The sequence below is a fragment of the Bos indicus genome, chromosome 14, assembly GCF_029378745.1.
Source record: "Bos indicus isolate NIAB-ARS_2022 breed Sahiwal x Tharparkar chromosome 14, NIAB-ARS_B.indTharparkar_mat_pri_1.0, whole genome shotgun sequence".
Classification (NCBI taxonomy): Eukaryota; Metazoa; Chordata; class Mammalia; order Artiodactyla; family Bovidae; genus Bos; species Bos indicus.
The window spans coordinates 76491825-76514188 of NC_091773.1; the positions used below are offsets into that span (position 1 = coordinate 76491825).

General features: G+C 38.8%; 2 protein-coding genes across 8 annotated transcripts in view; one reads left to right on the plus strand and one right to left on the minus strand.

Moving 5' to 3' along the window:
• Positions 1-16937, plus strand: part of RMDN1 (regulator of microtubule dynamics 1) — a 36475-nt gene extending 19538 nt beyond the window's left edge. For 3 of the 5 annotated variants that reach the window (XM_070802952.1, XM_070802954.1, XM_070802955.1), the window contains exons 4-10: positions 1084-1243; positions 3215-3304; positions 7254-7309; positions 9060-9147; positions 10431-10461; positions 13482-13615; positions 14190-16937. In XM_070802952.1, coding sequence (XP_070659053.1) covers positions 1084-1243; positions 3215-3304; positions 7254-7309; positions 9060-9147; positions 10431-10461; positions 13482-13615; positions 14190-14240 — 610 coding nt within the window. In that variant the 3' untranslated portion in view covers positions 14241-16937. The remainder of the gene's footprint in view (positions 1-1083; positions 1244-3214; positions 3305-7253; positions 7310-9059; positions 9148-10430; positions 10462-13481; positions 13616-14189) is intronic. The other 2 variants (XR_011570677.1, XM_070802953.1) reach the window with 2 other exon arrangements.
• Positions 16938-19152: 2215 nt separating this feature from the next.
• Positions 19153-22364, minus strand: part of WWP1 (WW domain containing E3 ubiquitin protein ligase 1) — a 136444-nt gene continuing 133232 nt past the window's right edge. For all 3 annotated transcript variants that reach the window (XM_070802950.1, XM_070802949.1, XM_070802951.1), the window contains one exon: positions 19153-20747. In XM_070802950.1, coding sequence (XP_070659051.1) covers positions 20648-20747 — 100 coding nt within the window. In that variant the 3' untranslated portion in view covers positions 19153-20647. The remainder of the gene's footprint in view (positions 20748-22364) is intronic.

A 22364-nucleotide genomic window follows, 5' to 3' on the forward strand; every position in this document is an offset into this window, starting at 1 on the left:
CACTCAATTTTTTTTTTTAAGTAATATTTATTTATTTTATTTTATTTTTTAACTTTACAATATTGCATTGGTTTTGCCATATATCAACATGAATCTGCCACAGGTATACACGTGTTCCCCATCGAATACTATTTTTGTTTTAAAGTATAACTTAGTAGGTTGAAAGAGAAACATTTAATAAAAGGAATTTTTATTAAAATGGCTTCCCAGGTGGCACAGTGGTAAAACATCCATCTGCTATAAAGGAGACACAAGAGACGTGGGTTCGATCCCTGGGTCGGGAAGATCCCCTGGAGGAGGAAATGGCAACCCACTCCAGTGTTCTTGTCTGGAAAATTTCATGGACAGAGGAGCCTGGTGGACTGTAGTTCATGGGGGTTGCAAAGAGTTGGACATGACTGAGCAACTGAGCATGCATGCACAATTTGTTTTATTTATTAGACATTTCTATCTTATATAATTTTATTTAAACGGCAGTTCTTCAAGGAGTCCAGAGCCCTTGCTTTAAATATTCCATGCATCATGGTATGGGTGACATATTCAAAGATAAGATTTATTTTGAGATTACATTATATTTAATCATCATTCATTAACAGGTATTTATCATATATATTTTTGTATGCCAGGTACTATATTTGGAGCTATGGATACAGCATTTTGTTTTATAGTGCATAACCTTGTCTTTAAATTAATATATTTTATAGTCCTGTCTGAAGCAGTTAGTGAGTTGTCTGAAGCACAGTGCCACCGAACTCAAATGTCAAGTTATATGTTGAATTTTGTAGGGAAATTGTTTAGAGAATTCAAATATAAAGATATTTTCTAAGGAAATTAGTATTTTAGATATTACAGGTAACTTAATGTTTGTATATAATATTGGATATTTTGGAGGAAATTTTAGCACATATAGATTTGTGTGATAGAAAATAATAAATTTAACATTATGAATTATGGATTTTGATATTGTGTTGCTTGCTATGTCCTCACTGACCTGAAAGACTGTATGTATTCATTAGTGATATGACCTTTAACCATGAAAGTGTGAGCTAAAATGGTTGTTGTTTTATATTTATTTCACATCAGTGAAGATGCAGAGTTACTGTGGCGTTTGGCACGGGCATCACGTGATGTAGCTCAGCTTAGTGGAACCTCGGAAGAGGAGAAAAAGTTCTTGGTATATGAAGCCCTAGAGTATGCGAAAAGGGCACTAGAGAAAAACGAATCCAGTTGTGCAGCCCATAAGGTGAGGTGCTTAAGTAATGAGACTGTTACCGTGTATTGAAACGGATTTTGGTCTGTACTTATCTGTTATATGTAACTTACATAGGAACGAAATCGCTCTCTTTTAAAGAAGTAGGGAAGAAATTTATTTTTATAAACTTTTTTTCAAAAAGAAGTAGTATTTTTCTTTGTGTTCTTGAACATCTGTTCTAGATTCATTAGTGTGCTCGATAAATTACTTTGTGAAGGCTTATTTTTAAACTGAAGCATTAGTTCCATCAGTTACCTCTCTCTCTAGTTCTAGTTGTAAAAACACGGGACTAATGTTTTCTCATTTTCCTCACATTTTATGTCTGTCTCATGTGGAGATAGGAGTATAGCAGCTGGACAGCAGATACCTAGTGTAACTTTTTACATGTGACTCCACTAGCTTCTAGATTTCCTGACTGGTTTAGAATAATCTTTTCAATGGACATGGTGGGGAGGCCAAGGGACACTATTGATATTTTGGATTAGGACCTTACTTTACCATATTAGACTGTCCCCAGGGAAGCCCCCAAGTCATTGTGACAGCCGAATTCTGTCTTTACGCATTTGCAAATGCTCCCTTTAGGGGATGGTTCCATCTGGCCTGATCCCCACCACCACTGTTTCTTGTTTATATTAAGAATAAAACATACAGACCCTTTAAATTTGTTATGACTTGTTTATGGCCTGGAATATGTCCATATTTGTACATGTTCTTTTTGCACAGGGAAGGCGTATTTATTCAGCTGCTGTTGCGCATGCGTCATGCGTGTCATTCCGGTCAAGTTGTTTTACACGTGGTAGTGTGTATGTGTTGATGCTGCTTTCTCTGTTCGTCCCACTTCCCCCTCTGTGTCCATAAGTCCAGTCTCCACATCCACATCTCCATTCCTTGCCTGCAAATAGGTTCATCAATACCAATTTTCTAGAGTCTGTATATATGGGTTAATATACTATATTTGCTTTTCTCTTTTGGACTTACTGCACTCTGTATAATAGGTTTCAGGTTCATCCACCTCACTAGAACTGACTCAAATTTATTCTTTTTATGGTTGAGTAATATTCCGTTGTATATATGTACCATATATTTATCCCTTCTTCTGTCGATGGACATCTGGGTTGCTTCCATGTCCTAGCTGTTGTAAATAGTGCTACTGTGAACATTGGGATACATGTGTCTTTTTCAGTTATGGTTTCCTCAGGGTATATATGCCCAGTAGTGGGATTGCTGGGTCATAGTCGTTTTATTCCTAGTTTTCAAGAAAGCTCCATGCTGTTCTCCATAGTGGCTGTATCAATTTACATTCCCACCAACAGTGCAAGAGCGTTCCCTTTTCTCCACACCCTCTCCAGCATTTATTGTTTGTAGACTTTTTGACAATGGCCATTCTGACTGGTGTGAGGTGATAAACCTCATTGTGGTTTCGATTTACATTTCTTGTCCTGAGTCTGACTTTCGCCAGCACCTAGGTTTATGAAGCTTGGATATTTGGTTTCAGTTCTCAGGGAAGAAGCTCAGATTATCTCAGTTTGGGTTTGTTGTCCAGCTATGGGCGTGAAGACAAAGTCACGATTGATAGATATGGCCGTTATTACTATAGTAACGTGGCTGTGAAATAAGAAACAGTGCCCAGAAAATAGGTTGAGAAAATAAAACGATAATGTTAAATTGCACATTTTTATAAATTTATATTCATATCATAAATATGAATCATTATATCCCCATTGTGTTGGTAACTTTCTTAGAGATACACTGACCTCTGTCTTATATTATAGTTCTCTATAAACATGTCCTAACTTATACGGGCTATGTCTACTTTTTCTTTGTATTTTCTAGTATATTTAATACAGGTTTTGTGCTCAGCTTTTGTTAAGTGAGAATAACTACTGAGGAGTTGCAGCCTGGTATTGAATGGGATATTATGGAATATTAGTGCTCTTATACCTTTGTTTCTTCTGTTTTTAGTGGTATGCAATCTGTATTGGTGATGTTGGAGATTATGAAGGAATCAAGGCTAAAATTGCAAATGCCTACATTATCAAGGAGCATTTTGAGGTACCGATGGACTTGAAGAGTCAATAGTTTTCTGAGTAGACTTCTGTTTCACTTATTTCTTGCTGGATAGCAAACCACCTAAAGCTCAGTGGCCTAAAACAGTGACAAATTATTTCTCAAAATTCTGTGGACTAACCGTGCACAGTCGTGCCTCCATTCTGCTCGTTGTGGCTGAGGTCATTTAAAGGGCTCCCTTCACCTGGACCTCAGCTCGGACAGGAATGGACGAGATGCCCTCTCGCGTGTGGCATTTCTCCCTACTTTTCTTCTCATCATTTAGTGCTGTAGCCCACGCTTCTGTGTCGCATAGTCACTGCTTCCAAGAGTGAGCGTGCCAGGGGAAAAGTTCCACTGTGCAGACTTTTATCAAGCATGTTTGCATCACACTTAGTAATAACCTGTCGGCCTAAACAAGTCATTTGGCCAAGACCAGAGAACGTGAGAGGGGGTTATACAAAGTCCTGCGTGCCAGGAGGTATGGTCTCATCCAGCGGTCTAATATAATTGACATACTGCCGGGGTCCAGCCCCGGTGGATCCAGGGAATTCGAAGCGGGGACGGCATCCGCGAGCATCAGGAAATAACTGCTTAATTAAACATTAATTAAGGATATAAAGAGTAATAGAATAAGGATAGCTCAGTGAGGAAATTCAGTGGAGAAAAGAGGCTGAATAATTCAGCCAGAAGGTAAGAGAAAGAACGACATGATGAGACCAAGTTTCGGTGAACAAGGCCTGCACTTTATTTTCCAAAGTAGTTTTTATACCTTAAGTTATGCATAGAGGATAATGGGGGAAGGGGTAGAGTCATGCTGTAAGCCAGGCTTTCTTCCTGCAAACTTATCATATGCAAAAGTTTAGGTGATTTGCATCATCTTCTGGCCCGGAGGCTAAAGTCAGGCGCCAGCCTCCAAAAAGCATTAGATAAAGTTGCATTCCTACAAAGCAAAGGTGTGGTGGGCTATAACAAGAAAAAGAATTAACTCAAGGGTCCCAGGTTACAAACATTAAAGCTACTATTTACACCAATTATATTAATCAATACACTGCCAGGCACACAGCAGGTAAGGGATATGGAGACTTAGCAGCAAATATTGGCCCAACAAGTGAAAATCCCTTCACCAATACAATTTCTAATCAATCTTTTGACTGCTCAAAGGAATCTGTATTTAGACAGTTTAGAACATCTCATGCCTCTCACAGTTTGGAGGCTCTGAGCAATCACATGTGGCCGGAAAAACCTATTCAGGCAGGCTAGAGGACTTCCAAGGGAGTTTGTAGGTTGAAACACTGTCACACCCAGGAATTATTAACTGGAGCTGTAAGCTAACTCTTTTTTCAGAGAGAGGTAGTGGGGGACAGCCCCCCGTAAAGTCAGAGGTGTAGGTGAAAGCACAAAGCAGAAAGTAGGCAGACTCTGGTTTTGGGGGTAGATTGCTCGAGAATTTCCAGGGAGACTCCTGAGGCTTGATCCCGCCTTTGCGTATGCCAAGCCTCCTTCCTCATGACCTTTGCCAGGGGCGGAGCTTGCTCCCCGCAACATACCACTTGCAAAGGTAATAGTACTATATATGAGTATGATCTCTGTGTTTTAATATTTCCCCCAAAGTTCATTTACTTATTATAGTAAGCTCTTCCTTAGGTGCCAGAAACTCTCCAGGAATTTGTATGTTTCATGTTGTACTTACACATTATTCTATTGTCCAAAAACAAGCAACAAAAAAACTGCAGCTAAAAACCCAGTGTATTTATCTTTTGATATTATAGACCATCTCAAAAATACAAATTAAGAGAAAGTGATGAAAACAAACATATTTATCATTACTGATTCAATTCCTAATTATTGTAATGACTAGCAGGAAAGAGCACTGGACTAGGAGTCAGAAGACTTAGCTTCTAATTTGGGCATCAATAGTATATATATACATGTATACATACACACACACACACACATATACGTTGATATACATACATACATATTTTGATTTAGTAATATAGATTTTTCACATTTTAAGACCTTTGAAATCAGATTGCATTATATATAATCAGCAGTGCTTTTTTCTTAGTGGTACATAAAATGATGATGTCATACCTTTTATGTTATCTTAGAGATTCAGTGAAATAGAATCTCAGATGCATTAGATAAATCACTTAGATTATTTTGTGCCTTGGGATGTAGAAATACCTGATAACTTCCAAGTGAATAATGAAACACTGCATATAATAAATTAACATACACTTCAAAGAAACTGTGAAGACTATAGATTATTTAAAAATAAGCAATGTTTCTAAGTTTTTAAGTGTGTATATTAACTATATTTTTTAAATGACAGTGTTTAGTGTTTATATACTTAAAAGATCATTTAAACTATTTCTATTTCACATTCCATTATTACATCTAAAACTATAAGGAATTACTATCTCGGTATTGTTTTTGAAGAAACTTAAACTTATGACAGAAAGGATTATAAAAGAAAAGATTTGCTTAAGTATAGCCCCTCTGAATACATCCCAAAAGTAAATTAAACTGTAATATCCCAAGGCATCAGTTGTATATGGTGAATTAACTTCTTTCCTTTGCATCAAAATGGACTAGCTCTGTACCATTCTTGGCAGAATGGAAAATATAGTAACTTGTATAATATTTTGTAGGGCTTAATTTTCTGGTGGAACTCTGATTTGGAAAGCCTGCTTAGAATATGAGCTGTATATACTTTAAAATATATTCTTCTGTGTAAAGCACATCACTTTATTTATAGAAAAGTCAAAATTAGGTCAGTGGTGATTCCTACCCATATTATTGGTAACGAGATTTCCGCCAAGTCATAGGTGATTAGCCTTATTTAGCTATTCTCTCTCTCATTACTAACATTATGAGACTTACAAAAAAGTAAAAATAATGATGACTCTGATGATAGAAAATATTACTGTGTTAAGCACCTTCTGTTAACTTGCTCATTTAATTTTTACCACAACCTTATAAGTTAAGTGTACTGCTTTCCTGATTTTGTACAAGAGCAAACTCAGGCTTGGAAAGAATATAGAACTTGCTAAGGTCAAAAAGTTAGAGGTCACTGAGCTGTGATTTGAACCCTATTTGGTCTGACTTCAGAGTCACTGTAGTAACTAGTACAGGTACTTAAAAATGTGTATTTCACACATTATCAACTGAAAGTGAAAATGTGTTTTTATAGAAAAGTGTAAGCTAGGAAGTCTTAAAAAGGGTTTGTTTTTTTTTTTAATATATATATTTAATAGGATTAACATTAATCTGTGAGATTTCCTTAGTGGTTTTCAACAAAATAATGAAAAATTGAGGAGTAATTTTTTTAAAGTTGTTGTTGTAGTTCTGTAGTTTATGCTTTACATTAATTCATATAGGACCTGCACATAGTAAATAGAAACTAGGGAGACTATCAGTATATTTTATATTGTACATAATTATTCTATTAATGAATTCTGTGAATAAGTAGTATTTATTCTCCCTTTGTTAAATATAGATGGGGAAGTTAAACCAAATTTGCACATAGGAAGAGACTTTCTAAAATTATGTATTTTGTTTTTCTAACAAAGAATAATTTTACTTAACAGTCATATAGGACTTGCCACAAAGAACTATTATTTTGTTTTCCTTTAATCTTGAAGATATAACTGAGAGTGATATATTATCACTGTTTTCAAATTCGATTCATTCACAGATTTTGTTTTCTTTCCTCTTGCTATATCCTGCTATCAGTTTCTGATTCTTATAAAATAGTAATCTAAGTAATTAATAGTGTGCTGAAATAAATTTAAAGAGTCAAAAGGAAGAAAATTGGTGTTGATTATCTTAGAAAAATGAAATTCTTGGTTGCATTTTTTTTTAAATCATGGGTTTTGTCAGCAAATATGGTAACGTACTTATTGGTGTTTAGAAAACAAATATGATTTATTTTCTCATTTCTTGTTAGAAAGCAATTGAACTGAACCCTAAAGACGCTACTTCAATTCACCTTATGGGTATTTGGTAAGAAAATTTCTTGAAATAAATATTTCAGTGGTACTTATTATCATCTTATTTTGTAGTATATAAAAAAGTAAAATGTTTCAAATATTTGGGAGTCAAGAGTGTTTAATCCATTAGATTAACTTACAGTTGTAGTGGTTATTTAGTGTTTAGTATTTAGAAAATATTAAATTTGATTGTGATTTTGTTAAATATTGTTGTTCAGATTATTTAGAAATAGGTACTAAGACTAAACAGGCATTGAAACTTTTCATTAGACTTTACATTCCCTTTTTTGGGAAAGATTATTCTCATTTACCAGACTAAATGGAGTTGGATTAAGCTAACTATATAAAAATAGGATGGCCTCAGAGGGTCTTTGTATCTTCAAAGTATGTCAAATACAGTGTGATTCATCTGAGGAATTTTAGTATCTTTCCATTTTTATGTAATCTCTCTTCAAAGCACATCCTTATTTTGCTGGTATGAGCATACACCAGTGTGTTAAATGCTTACTGGTTTGAGAGTCTTAGGTTTACCACCATTTTCTTTATGTGTGGTCTACAGAGCTGAGTATTTATTGTCTTCCATGAGGGGTGCAATTGGAGAGGGAAATGGCAACCCACTCCAGTGGTCTTGCCTGGAGAATCCCAGGGACAGAGGAGTCTGGTGGGCTGCCGTCTATGGGGTCGCACAGAGTTGGACACGACTGAAGCGACTTAGCAGCAGCAGCAGCATGAGGGGTGCAAAGTCCCGTATCAAACTCTCTTTAAAGAGAAGTAAATACTGGATAAAGGACATGTTTTAACAAAACACATACTGAGTGAGAATTAATGATGATTGAGGGATAGTAATTCAGATGCTGGTGACCAAATATGAATGAACTAGTTTCTTTCTCAAGGACTTCAGACCCTAATCAAAGATCGAACACTTTTTTCCTCCTTATTTCAGAAAGTTGTCGAGAGTTTTGCTGTTACTTTTTTTATTAACCTTTTTATTTTGTACTGGAGTATAGCTGGTTAGCGATGCTGTGATGGTTTCAGGTGGACAGCCAGGGCCTCGGCCGTACATATCCATGTGTCCCTTCTCCCTCGAAGCCCCTCCCATCCAGGCTGCCACGTGACACTGAGCAGAGCTCCCTGTGCTGTGGAACTAGCTTAGGGCTGCTAGTGGGGGCGGAAGGTGAGTGGGGAAGGAGAATTTAGGGAGTGTGGGATGGACAGGCACACACTACTGTGTTTAAGATGGATAAGCAGCAAGGGCCTCCTCTACTATCGATGTTCATTACTGCCTCTCCCTTTCACATTTGTAAACTTGTTGGTTGTTCTTGTCATTTAAGTATACCATGTTTTGTTATTTTTCTTGTTTTTTTAAAAACTTCTCTGAGTTAGTTTTTATGTAAAAAAAATAGGGGTAATGATTCTATCTCATTTTATTATTGTAAGGAGTAGATGAGATAATCACTCAGCTCAGCACTTTGTACAAAGTGAGTACTCAGTGGTGAATGATACACTGTAGTATCATTACTATTATAAATATTGCTTACTGTTTACACCTAGTCACAAAATACACCGTGATCAATGGAGCAATATCAGTCATTCTCTAAATAACTCAGTATAAATATTAACCTACTGGGTATTATGAGAAGTATAAGCTGTTTAAATATACAGTAGGAGAAGATCCCCTTTATATATGTTAATATGCTTAGTTCTCTTTAAGAGAAAAAAAGGAGGTGCAATTTGAATACATGTGTCATTTTCTTTCCCTGTAGGTGTTACACAGTTGCTGAAATGCCGTGGTATCAAAGAAGGATCGCTAAAGTGCTGTTTGCAACTCCGCCTGGCTCCACCTATGAGGAGGTAGTGTGAGGTCCTTTGTTGGTTATTCTGGTTTCTTAACCGCTGGGCCGCTCTGCGGTGTCCACTCATCCGGAGCTCTGAGCAGTGAGGGCCGCCAGCACGTTCTGATGGCCCCGTGCGGCTCTTATCACAGAGGCCTAATGCTTATGATCCGTGATGGTGAGTGTTTGTTTCCCCTTTAGGTGAATGGCTGATCATTCTGGTATATTGCCCCTAAAGAACCCCGTGGCTGAAAGCTACCTTCATTTTCTTTTTGAAATCTGTAACATATGAAAATTATAAAGTAGAGCAGGAAATACGCAATTGCTTCTCAGTATATTTTAAGGACACATTCTAGGCTTCCCTGGTGGCCCAGATGGCACACATTCTGTAAGATAACAGCCGTCTGGGAATTAGAGCATGTTTGTATTGATAGATAGTACTTAGAGCATTTTGTAAAAGCAGGTTTGAAAGCCTTATAGTCTCATTTCTAAGGTCTTTGCTTTTCCTGTTAAAAGTAAAACCTGAAAGGGATTTCAGGGCACATATTTTGGGTTTACTTATCACAAAATTTTCAGGGTAAGGAAGGAGACGGTTGAAAAACATTTCCTAATACTTGATCACAGTGTTTTCTGTGAAGCTATAGTGTAGAATTTGAGGTAGAGTTGTGAAATATTTGTTTTTATTAAAAAGAATGCATTCTCACAAAAAAGACAGAATCATCCCTACTCCAACAAATTAGTTATGTATCTAAAAGATTAAGTGTCAGTTGATGTACTATGGAAACAAGTTTAAGTGGGACAAAAAGGAATTAGCAGGGACTTGCAGGTGGACATGAACATCTTATGTAGGGATTTCTGTTACAAAGGACTCTTAGAGATACATTGGCCCAACCTGTGTATCGCTGTAAACACACCTTTTAATTTTATCTAGTTTTTATTCATAAAGCCACTGTTCTGATTGAAGAAGAAAAATGTCAGAATAATCTGAGTTGTACATGATAATGATCTTTCCTCTCTTCATGTGATGCTGGTTTCAGTCCGAGTTCTGAGTAACAATCAAGTTATTACTAGAAATGTATGTAATCTGTATTCTGATGATTTAATAGTGTTATGTTCAATTTTGCTATATTAACTCTCATTGTTGATGAACTGACTGTTATTTAAGGGGATCATTATTTTAGGATGGTTTGATTTACTTCCTATATTTAATGTAGGAATAGATCTTTTGAAAAAATGCTTTTTCAGTACTCTGTTTTAATCCTTTTCAATGTATTGAAAATACAATTTTTGTGTATTTGACAGGCCCTAGGCTACTTTCACAGGGCAGAGCAAGGTAACCTTTTTTATTTCATATAACTGTATGAATGTCAGACATGTAATAGTAATTTTTCTTGTGGGGTCTTCCCAGACCAGGGGTAGAATGCGTGTCCCCTGCATTCCCGTCCAGTGTACCACGAGGGAAGTCCTCAAACAATTTTTAGAAGTCCTTATTTAGTAAAGATCTGAGAAAGAAATAGACTACTAGTGAATTTAGAGCTGCAGTTCTAACAGTCCTTCATTTGATGTAATTCAACCTTCCTTTTTGAGAGGAGGCTTTGACGGATTAACTCTTTAAGATTGCACAGCAAATCAGAAGCATGTATTTATCTTCATTTAAAATTTTTATTTTTTAACACCAAAGTATAATTGACATATAACACTGTATTAGCTTCATGTGTACAGCATGACTTGATATTCACAGACATCATGAAACACATCATGATCACAAAAGCAAGTCCAGTCAACACCTGTCACCTCACAGAGTTACCAAAAGACACTTTTTAAAGATCAACTGTCTTAGCAAATTTCAGATGGCATTTAAATGAGAACTCTCTGCTTTAAACCAGGTCAGTCTTTGTTCTGTTGCAGATAGCCTTTTGTGGTGAAGAGTTTTATGTTACCCTTACTTTGAAGAAACAGCCAGCCTAGAAAACATTAGCTTACGTTTATCCTTTCTAACGGCAGAAACTAGAGACGTCAGAGACAGAAGCCTAAGGTCCAAATACTCCCACCCCCCCAAAAAAAAACACCATTGCCAATATGTCTATAAAACTTAATCAGAAGAAAATTAAAACAATTTACTAAATTTGAGAGCCTACTCATATGGACTTGTTCAAATGCTTTCATAATAGCCAAGCATTTTTGAAACACATTTCTTCTAAAGAATTTTGTCTGAATGTTAACTGTTATGTGTTAATTCTGACACTGTTAATGACTTTCCATTGACATCCTCTCATGATGGTAGTTTTACATTATCATGGGTATGATGTGGGAATGCATTTTTCTCAAACTTAGAAGTATAACTACAAAGTTAAAAAAGCACCTTAAGAGACTTAAGCATTTGGGTTGCTGAGAAGAACATGGTCATACTTTTATGGAGCCAAATGACCCTTGGTAATTCCATCATCCTCCAGGCTTCACTGTACGGTCACCTCCTCTCGGGGGCCTTTGCTTATGGCTGATGTTTGGTTTAGAAGCTCTTCCCATGCTTTTAGTACCCTTTATTTCCCCCTTCATGGCCCTTAGCAGTCCACAGTGTGACTATTTCCCTGTATGAAATGAAATTCAGGGAAGATGTGACTGTCTTCTTCGTACATGGCACCCTCGTCGCTTAGCACAGAACACTGGGCAGACTTGCCAAAGGGCGGCGTAAGCGGGGGCAGAATGACGGAGTCTGCTTAACTCTGAGGAAGCCTTACGCACATCAGCATGGCATCTTACAAACATCTTCAGATTAAAGAACTAAAACAAGTTTGGGTTAAGAAACAAATGTAGTTAATCATAAATCATATCCAGGAAAAATTATACTTTAAAAATAGAAGGGTCCCAGGTTGATAGGAGGAAACTATAAATTAATGCAGTAAGACAGTCCCATGCTTTCCTTCATAGGCTTTTTGTTCACATTTTTGCTTCAGCCAAACATATTCTCCACTTAGATGTTAAAATTCTGCTCAGCCCCCAAGTCAGCCCGTGTGTAACCTCTTAGCTGCTTTTTTCGGTTTCCCATAGAACTTTAAAATTTGTACTCCTGTCAAAGCAGTCTCTTTATTCTTATGTTACATTCATATGTGCTAATGCTTGTCACTGCTTTTCATTACAAATTCCAAAAGAGCAGAGACTTTATCTGTGCTTAAACACAGCCCACAGGCTTCCCTGGTGGCTCAGCAGTAAAGAATCTGCCTGGAATGCAGGAGACAGGGGTTCGATCCCTGGGTCAGGAGGATCCCCTGGAGAAGGAAATGGCAACCCACTCTAGTATTCTTGCCTGGAGAATCCGTGGACAGAGAAGCCTGGTGGGCTACAGTCCCTGGGGTCACAAAGAGTCAGACAACAACTGGGCACCACCACCAAACATAGCCCACATTCAGTAAAGGCTGATCAAATCTGTGTACACACACACACACACACACACACACACACACACACACACACACACTCATCATGACTTCATTTACTCAGGCACCAAGTACATACTGAGCACAGTTCGAGGCACTGTTCTAGGCACTTAGGATCCAGGGAACAAAAGAGGTGGGGCTTATTGTCTATCAGGACCCCTCAGGTTTTCATCTATTAAATGGAGTACCAGTTTTATAAAATTGCTGTGAAAATAAGAAATATGTGTAATATAAATGGCCAGCACAAAGTAGACACTCAAAAAATAGTAATTATCTCAAAATTTTTTGATAGGAATAGTTGAGCGAAATAGAATCCTCATTAGCCTAGTATATTACAGTAAGTCCCTTACATACAAACTTTCAAGTTGGGAACCTGAAGAGATAGTTACGTTAGTTCACGTATCTGGTGTACACTGTCAGCGTGCGCGTCCCCTACAGGAGTGTGGGCTTCCGTGTGCTGGGCAGTGCTGTGGAGGTGCAGGGTCTTCATTTCACGCCCAGGAGGTCCGGGAGCAGGTGTGAGAGCAGCAGGGCTGTAGCTGGTATCTCCTGTGCCGACTGACGACCCTTCAGCTCTGCCATCTCCCCTCCTCCTCCTCCACAAAGTAACTCTGTCTGTCCGCTCAGTGCCAGCCCCTGGATGCCAGCTGTTGTACTGTAAAGTTTTTTATGTATTATTTGTGAAAAGTATTCCACTACAATACTACATAGCCCATTGTATTAGTTGGCCTAGGCTAACTTTCTTGGACTTAGGAACCAACCAGACGTACGAATGTGTGCACTCTCAGAATGGGTCTTGTTCAAATGGAGGGGACCTACTGTATTGGCATTTAGACCAGAAAATTTAAGCCTTGCAAAATAAGAGCAATACTGTTTCACTGGAGATAAAATGTAAATCCTTTTTCTTTCTTACGTACAGTGGATCCAAACTTCTACAGCAAAAACTTGCTCCTTCTAGGAAAGACATATTTGAAGCTGCACAACAAAAAGCTCGCTGCTTTCTGGCTAACAAAGGCCAAGGACTACCCAGCGCACACAGAGGAGGATAAACAGGTACAGCATCTCCAGAACAAGGCAAACAGGTTTCCACTGAGGCACGTGAAGGAAAGGGGAATCAAGAACTGCTTTAAAAATGTCATTGTCTAAATGCATATTATTAAATAATAGTGCTTATTTCAAATGTATATAGCAAATGTTTTTGGAGAAGGAAATGGCAACCCACTGCAGTATTCTTGCCTGGAAAATCCCACGGACAGAGGAGCCTAGCGGGCTACGGTCCATAGGGTTGCAAAGAGCTGGACACGACTGAATACACACACATAGCAAATATTTAGTTACTACCAACAAACATGTATGAATTTCTCACTACAATATAGAATTGTTCCTGTTTGACATATCTATATATAACAGATCAGGTAAGATTTCTAAAACATAAAAGGCAAGGAATGTGTGCTAATGTGAAAGAATTCTCCAAGCGTCTCATCTCTTGAGTTCTCTAAGGAATTTTATTCTTTGTGTACTAGTCTGGTTTTTTTTGAAACTCTTAGAAAACTACTTTATAAACTTGTTTCACAAGTTGATCTCTGTGCTGTATTGTTTATTTATAATATGCATTCTTCCATTTTAGATACAGACAGAAGCTGCTCAGCTACTTAGAGGTTTCAGTGACAAGAACTGAGAATTTTTCAGTGAAGTACCTAAGGAGCATTGCCTTTTCATCAGATTTTAAAGATAATAAATACATTAACTATAACTGTTCTATGACTGTTCTTTTAACGTTGTGACCATTTAACAGATATACAAAACTCTAGATTTCTTCACAAATAACAAGGCAAAAGAAATGGTTCCCACAAGAGTGGTAGAGACGTCTCTATGGCTGAGAGGCAGAGATGACTGCACCCAAGCTGCCAGCGATACAGCAGGGCGTGAGATTGCCAAGGGGGATGGCAGCATGTCAGGATGGGGATCAAGAAAGGAAAGCTACAGTGCAGAAGCGCTGGCTTAGGAGGGGTGCATTTTCAAGTTGGACTGAAAAGCTGAGCCCTTGCAGAGAAGCAACAGTGACAGGAGCTCAGCAGTTAATTGATGTGTCTTGGAGCCAGCCTGCATAAGGGAAGAGCTGTCAGGAGAGGACTGAAAATGGAGTGGTTTCTTTTTTAAAACGTGAGGTAGTCTTAAAAGTGGATTGATTTTGTCACTCAGTTCAGTTCAGTCGCTCAGTCGTGTCCGACTCTTTGTGACCCCATGAATCGCAGCACGCCAGGCCTCCCTGTCCATCACCAACTCCGAGAATTCACCCAGACTCACGTCCATCGAGTCAGTGATGCCATCCAGCCATCTCATCCTCTGGCGTCCCTTTCTCCTCCTGCCCCCAATCCCTCCCAGCATCGGAGTCTTTTCCAATGAGTCAGCTCTTCGCATGAGGTGGCCAAAGTACTGGAGTTTCAGCTTCAGCATCATTCCTTCCAAAGAAATCCCAGGGCTGATCTCCTTCAGAATGGACTGGTTGGATCTCCTTGCAGTCCAAGGGACTCTCAGGAGTCTTCTCCAACACCACAGTTCAAAAGCATCAATTCTTCGGTGCTCAGCCTTCTTCACAGTCCAGCTCTCACATCCATACGTGACCACTGGAAAAACCATAGCCTTGACTAGACGGACCTTTGTTGGCAAAGTAATGTCTCTGCTTTTGAATATGCTATCTAGGTTGGTGAGCCCAAAGTCTATTCCCTAATGGGTGAAAGGAACGTGGAACTCAAGGAGAAATGGAAACGACGGTGTTTAAATAGGACAGTGATCCCTGGGGTGCCACCAGTGCAGACCCTAAGTTCTGTGAGAAGTGGTGTCTTGAATGTCACTTAGAGACATCTGAGTGTATGTCTAGGTGGAGTTTTCTCAAAGGGAAAACATACAGTGTGCGTATGTACTCTTTGTGGTTATCATGTGTATTTTCAAACAGAAGCAAACACTCAAAGTATTGGACTATTTATACCCATCTCTGATTCAACAGTTGCTAATCTTTTGCTATATTTTACTTAGGTGTAAATATTCATATATTTACAAGTATCTGTAAACTTTTGAAATAGTAGACAACATATTTCATCCCTAAATATTTCAGCATTCATTGTCTCAGAATAAAGACATCCTTCTAAACACAAATTCATATTACAACTAGAAAGTTAACAGCAATTCTTTAATATCCAGCCATATTCAAATATCCTTAAATGTCCCAAAATGTCTTATACTTCTAGAAACCAAGATTCAAAGATCATACATTGCATTTAATTTTCCACCTTAGTTTTTTAAAATCTAGAACAGTAACCCATCTTTCTCTCACAGCGTTGAGTTTTTAAAAAGGCCAGTCCAGTTGTCTTTCAAACCGTCCCTCCTTCCAGAATGGCCTTATTGACCACCTTTAGAGAAACACTGTTCATCTTATATGTATATTAGATCTTCTTTGACGTTTATATTTATCACTTTCTCTGATAGCTACTGCTTGTGTTCACTTTTGAGATGTTTCTTTTTCTTCAGTGTTTTTTTTTTTTCCCCCTGATTTAAGTTAGTAGGCATTTCACATCTTCATGTTTTTTGGTCCAGTTCTGAATTTCTAATTTGGATTTTTCTCGTCTGCAATTATTATTTAGATATAATTCAGACTAGTACTTAGTGTTTAAGGATTTTACTGTGTTTTTGTTTTTTTTTTTTCCTGTTTAGCATTTTCATCTGAAATTTCGTTTCCTGAAATTTCAGTTTTCTCTTTAGAGTGACTTTGAATGTCATTTTTTGGAGGTATGACTTTTTTGTATGTATTTAATAACCAGCAATGCCACTTTATCAAATGGGAGGTAAGCAGTTTGGATTAGTTCAGTAACATCCTTAGTAATTTACAAAATGAAATAGTTTTGTAAAAATAAGATTTCTTTTAGTCACAAAGCCTTTTATGGAGGGGAGGATCTGTCTTTGATATTATGTAGAGCTGTTTAAAATTGTTTCCCTTTGCAATAGATTTGTAAGAAGTTGCCAAAACGTACTACTCAGAAAGGTCCTGCGGATCCTCCCCCCATTGTGCCTCAATGGTAACAGTTAACGGCAGTACAGTATCAAAGCCAGGAGACTGTACAGTCCACAGACAGTATTCAGGTTTTACCACTTTTAAGTCATCTCACAGTGTCATGTATGCAGTTGTGTCACATGTAAATTTCTGTAACTGCCATGATGAAAACATAGAAGTGTTCCATCACAAAAACTCTTAGTGCCGTCCCTTACGGTCACACACATTGCCTGCCACCATCCCTAATCCTGACAACTGCAAATAATTCTCTGTAGTCCTCTATAATCTTGGCATTTCAAAAACAGTATATAAATGAATCATACAGAATGTGATCGTTTGAGATTGGCTTTTTTCATTTGGCATAACTCATTTGAGATCCATCTAAATTTAGTCAACAGTTCCTTTTTATTGTTGATTATATTTCACTGAATGGGCGTACCAGTTTATTTAAACTAGCCACCTTGCGGCATTTGGGTGGTTTCCCAACTTTGGCGTCTGTGAACATAAGGTATGACTTTTATCAGCATGCTTTTCATCTCTGGGATAAACGTCCAGGAGTGTGGTTGCCGGGTCTTTTATAGAGCTGCTGTGTTTCTTCCCCCGCCCCTTTACAAAGGAATAGCTCCCCCTTCTCCAAGAAGTGGCACCTTCCTGAGATTCTGATTGTGTGCTTTTTCAGCCTCTTTTGACTTCCCAGGAGTCTGACCTCCCAGGTCTCACACTGCCTCCTGGCATCTCTCCACTCTGGATGAGAACTGCTGCTTCCGGGAGTGAGCTCTGGGGCCCCATTATTCCCCTTCCTGTGCAGTGCCCACTTAATCGGCTCGTGTCCAGAGCTGACTGCTAGTTTGAGATGCCTATTTCCCCACATACATGTCAGCAGAAGTGTGCTGTATTCTGTCTTCTAAGCATACCGTAGACATGGGCTACGGGTGATTACAACTGCCTCTGCTTGTGCACCTGTTACCTTTTAAGAATGAGAGCAGACATCTGACTTGGAAAGTGGCTATTATCCTACTCTTGTTGCCAGAAATTTTCCTATCTGAGTGGACTAGTTATAGATTTTGTAAAAATGATTTTTCTCAGACTCACTTTTTAAAATAAACATAATTACATCAAGGAAAAAACAAAACACCCTGAGAACTTGATGGAATTTTGAGGATTAAAAAACATGTATTTACCAAGAGTATCAGTAAATATTTAAAAATGCTGTTAACATCTGATTGTCCTTGGTCAAAGACTGGGGAGAGAAAATTTGGAATTGAGGAGAATGCCACTTCTGTTCCAACTAGAGTGCATGTGCTGTGGAAGTGAGGGCAGAAGGTGCCAGTTTTGTACTATTACTCTTTGTTATTGGTTTGGGATCCCCCTGCCCTTTTTTTTTTTTTTTTTAACCTACTTCAACCACAGAATATTTCTGGTACATTCTGTAATGCCCATTGGAGACTCTTTTGAGGTTCAACCAAATATTCAGACTCAAAAAGCCTGTGACAGGCTTCATCTGGCACCAGTTCACTCAGATGGACAAAAACCAAGCTGGCCCTGGCGGTCCATGTCAGGCTTCCCGACATTCGGATGACCTTACAGCAGCATCAGGAGCAGCGCATCCGTGCAGCTCCAGAACGACCATCGCCCCGGGTCACAGCTCGGGAATCCCAAAGGGACAGGCCCGTAAGAGTTTTCCCATCCCGGGAAGTCCGCAGCTGTGGTTTCCTATCAAGTATCTGGAGTCTTCCCAGTCTGGACACAATGTACCAGTTAGGGGTCCTTTTTATGAACAGAAAAGGTACTGCCCACAGCACTGTTGGCACACCAACCTACCTAGTTTTGAAAACGGGAAAAGCTAGGGTGTCTGAGCTGCGGCCCAAGGGCGCAAGTGTTGGTTAACCCTTTTGCCCCACAAGCACTGAACACACAAACCCCACGGGTGGCCTCTCTCCCTGGCAGGCAGGCAGCTGCTCTGATGGGTGGACTCGTGCGCTGACGCGCGGTGCTGGGAGTGAAGGGTGCTGGGCCCGCCTCTGCACCCACTGCGGGGTTGTGGTCGGGCACCGGGGGCCTTGCACTCAACTTCTCTCTGCTCAGCCCAGCCCAGGACGGGCACTGCCAAGGGAGGGGAGGACACAGGTCTCAGGTTCCTCTCACGGCCAGAGTGCACATACCAGACAAGCCGGGATATCCTGCCTACAGGCCTGGGTTTCTAGGAATCAGACAGAAGAGCCTGACGAGCTCTCCAGGACGCTGGTTTCCTCTCTGAAGCCCCTGTGGTACAGCAGTTTCTTACCGGGAGTGAGGAGGCAGGCACGGGCACCCTGAGAGCTCCGTCAGGCCTGCCACATGGCCCTTTCCGCACGCTGGGCGACAGCCACTGCCGTCTCAGCGAAGCTCAGCGGCGCTGCCCTCATGGTCTAAGTCAAGTGGCCCTTCTCAAAGACTGGGCACCCTCGCATGTGTAATCTGTCCTGTACACTCATTCTCTTATTTTTTATTCTTTAGGCATGAGAATAACTAGAAAGTCAGGAATGAGGATTTGGGAAAAGTATTCAACCAAGTGGATCACGGACTTTTATTTCATCTTTACTATGAATTCTGAATAAAAACGTAGAACATAATCTAAATATGTAGAAAAAGTTTTGGCAAAGCAAAAAGTATTGTTTAGAGAAGTTAAATTGTATCCTAGTATTATCTGTATGTACTTAGTGAAATATGTTACTGGTAACATTCTAAGATGTCAGTTCCATGGTTAAAAAAAATTTACGTTAATGAAATTTATAGTGTATACTGAAATGATACAAGTGGAAATTTAAATTTTTATATTAATAAGGAAGCCCCACTTGCTAAAGTAGCATTAATACCATTCACATCAGATTGTTACACATTTTTGTAGTTCAGTAAATGTCTTTGATAATGAAAAACAAAGTATTTACCTAGGACAAAAATAATAATTTATATAAAAAGGGGGGAAGACCAAAATATTTTTTATATGCTTATTCAGATACATAGAACTTTTATGAATTTAAGAGGAATGAAGATATTCAAACTGTAATAGGAAATCATTAGACTTATTTGAATATTTAGATGCTTATGTTAAGTCTTCAATCCATCTGGTTTTATAAAACCAAAATTTCGAACACAAAAGCAGAAAAGTTCACATTACCTTTTTATATGTTCCTAAGTATCAAATTATATCAATTTATTCTGTATTTAAAGAACATCATAGATACTAAAACTAAAGTACAGAAGTGTCTGATTCTTTTTAATTCCACAAAAAGCTAGCATCTCAAAGTAACATGTAAACAGACCTCTATGCTGCTCAGTGAATTCTCCCCAATTTCCAGAATAAACTAAATGGTAGTAGATCTAGTATATGATTTACTCATGTAAGTTACGGTTTCATTAATGACTTTGACTGACTGTATTAGTGATGTAGCAAAGAGGGAAAATTTTCAACTACTGTATTTATTTAAAATAAACTGACAGGTTCAAGCACCCATCTTAAGAAAAGCCAGCAGCACTTTTTTAACATATTCAAAGTAAGATTTTGGCCTAAGCCCTTAATACCTTCCTGAACAGCCATTGCAGCTAAACACCCTCAAGAGATGTTACATCAGGGAAAAAAACATGGAGCAATTTGAACTTCTTCCCCTGGATAACAGAAAACAAGGTAAAGCAAATCCAGACTACTTTCAAATGAGTGGCTGTCACGTTTAATACACTCTGAGCTCTATAAAACTAGAGCCACTATCATATATGCTTATATAGATATATACTTATTTTTAATAAAGTCTCTTGCTTGCTTCAAAATTTAAGGATGATTTTTTTTTTTTCCTGGTCAGTCATTTCAAGGGAACAATAAATAAAAGTAGAAAAGGATGAGCTGTTTTGCATATTTCTGTGGAAGAACGGAAAACATTTATACTTTTGAGAGATTCAGAAAATTCACTGTACAGAATGAACAGCTTATATACACTATCTGTGCAACTTTTCTTGGCTGGGGTATTTAAATGCAAGAGCTCCTCCAAGACAAGAAGCCACATTCATTCTTGTCCAAATCCCTCTGTTTCTTCTATTGCAAAAAGAAGTTTTTCCTTTAGTTGTTCATAACTCTTATATGGTGGTAGATCCAAGCGATTAAAACTGAACAAAAACAAAAACAAAATGTGTTTTCAATAAAATAAACAAAATATTTCTAATACAATATATTTTAAAAATACATTTGAAAAACTGAACAGGAAGAATATAAAAATTTTGTTGGAAGTATTCTAACAGACAATTTACTACTATATTAATACTTAGTGAACATATTAAATATACAAATTTTCTTATAGCAATCAACTCAATTTTAAGACCTATTCATAAAAATATTTTAGTGTTTCCCAGAGAAAGCTGGAATTACAAATGTAACTGTAGCAGTAATGGATAAAACCACTGGAATATTTTTCCTCTTCTCTATAGTATCAGGTCACATTGTTTCTGAAATCCCCCTAACTTCTCTTGGGTTAAAAGAGTCCATTTCTTTCACTCATTCACCTATGAATTCACTCACTCATCAGTTACTTACTGAATCTTTTCTGTACCAGGTATTTCTCCCAGGAGCTAGTGATAGAGATGAAAAACTAAGGTCCATGTTCTCATTGAACTTATATTCTAGGGTGGAGACTGTCTATCACCAAATATATACTTTTGTCTTTTCAAGTATCTTGTCCTATGTTGGGCTTCCCTGGTAGCTCAGTTGGTAAAGGATCCGCCCGCAATGCAGGAGACCCCGGTTCTATTCCTGGGTGGGGAAGATCCGCTGGAGAAGGGATAGGCTACCCACTCCAGTATTCTTGGGCTTCCCTGGTGGCTCGGCTGGTAAAGAATCCGCCTGCAACGTGGGAGACCTAGGTTCGATCCCTGGGTTGGGAAAATCCCCTGGAGAAGGAAAAGGCTACCCACTCCAGTATTCTGGCCTGGAGAATTCCATGGACTGTATAGTGCATGGGGTCGTAAAGAGTCGGACACGAGGGAGCGACTTTCACTTTCACTTGTCGTATGTAGAACTATTTCTAAAATAATATGCTTGCAGTCTTGCCAGACTCAAAGAGAATTCCCTGCTGGGATTAACTGATGAAATACAAAAAACATGGAAAATGCTTAAATCACCAGAGTTTTGTTTTACAATTTAAACAGGTGTAGACTAACATTTAATTTTTCTAAGATACATCACTGAGTATCTGGGTCAGGATTCAGGAGTTTTGGATTTCGGTCCCCACTCTACTAGGGTCTAGTGAGATAGCTCTGAGAAGTCAAAACCGTTCTGTACTTTTATCTTCTCATGTGGAAGGCTTCTAGAGATGGTCCAGTTCCCTTCTACTCCTCCTACCAGTTATCTGCCCTAGTCAGGAAACTACATCAGGAGAGAGCCTTTTGAAACAGGAAAGGCAGCCAATTAAAACTGTGTTCTTCTCAGACCATGTTTCCCTCTGAAAAGCTGTTCACAGTACCAAGCAAGGGAAGCGTTCTCTTCCCCCGGCCCCTCCCGCCGCCTCTGCCTGAGGTGCAGTCTGACAGTGGACTGAGGCCAGGTGAGACTTCCCAACAGGAGTCCCACACTAGGACAGCCGATCCCCTGCCTGTGTCAGACTGTCCTGCTCATCAGGTCGCCCCGCCGTTTCCCCCCGGTCATCTCTGTTGCTGCCATATCCACCTGCATCTACTTCCTCCTCCTCTTATCTGTACCATCAGAATTTCCTGCCTACTGGTCTTGTGTAC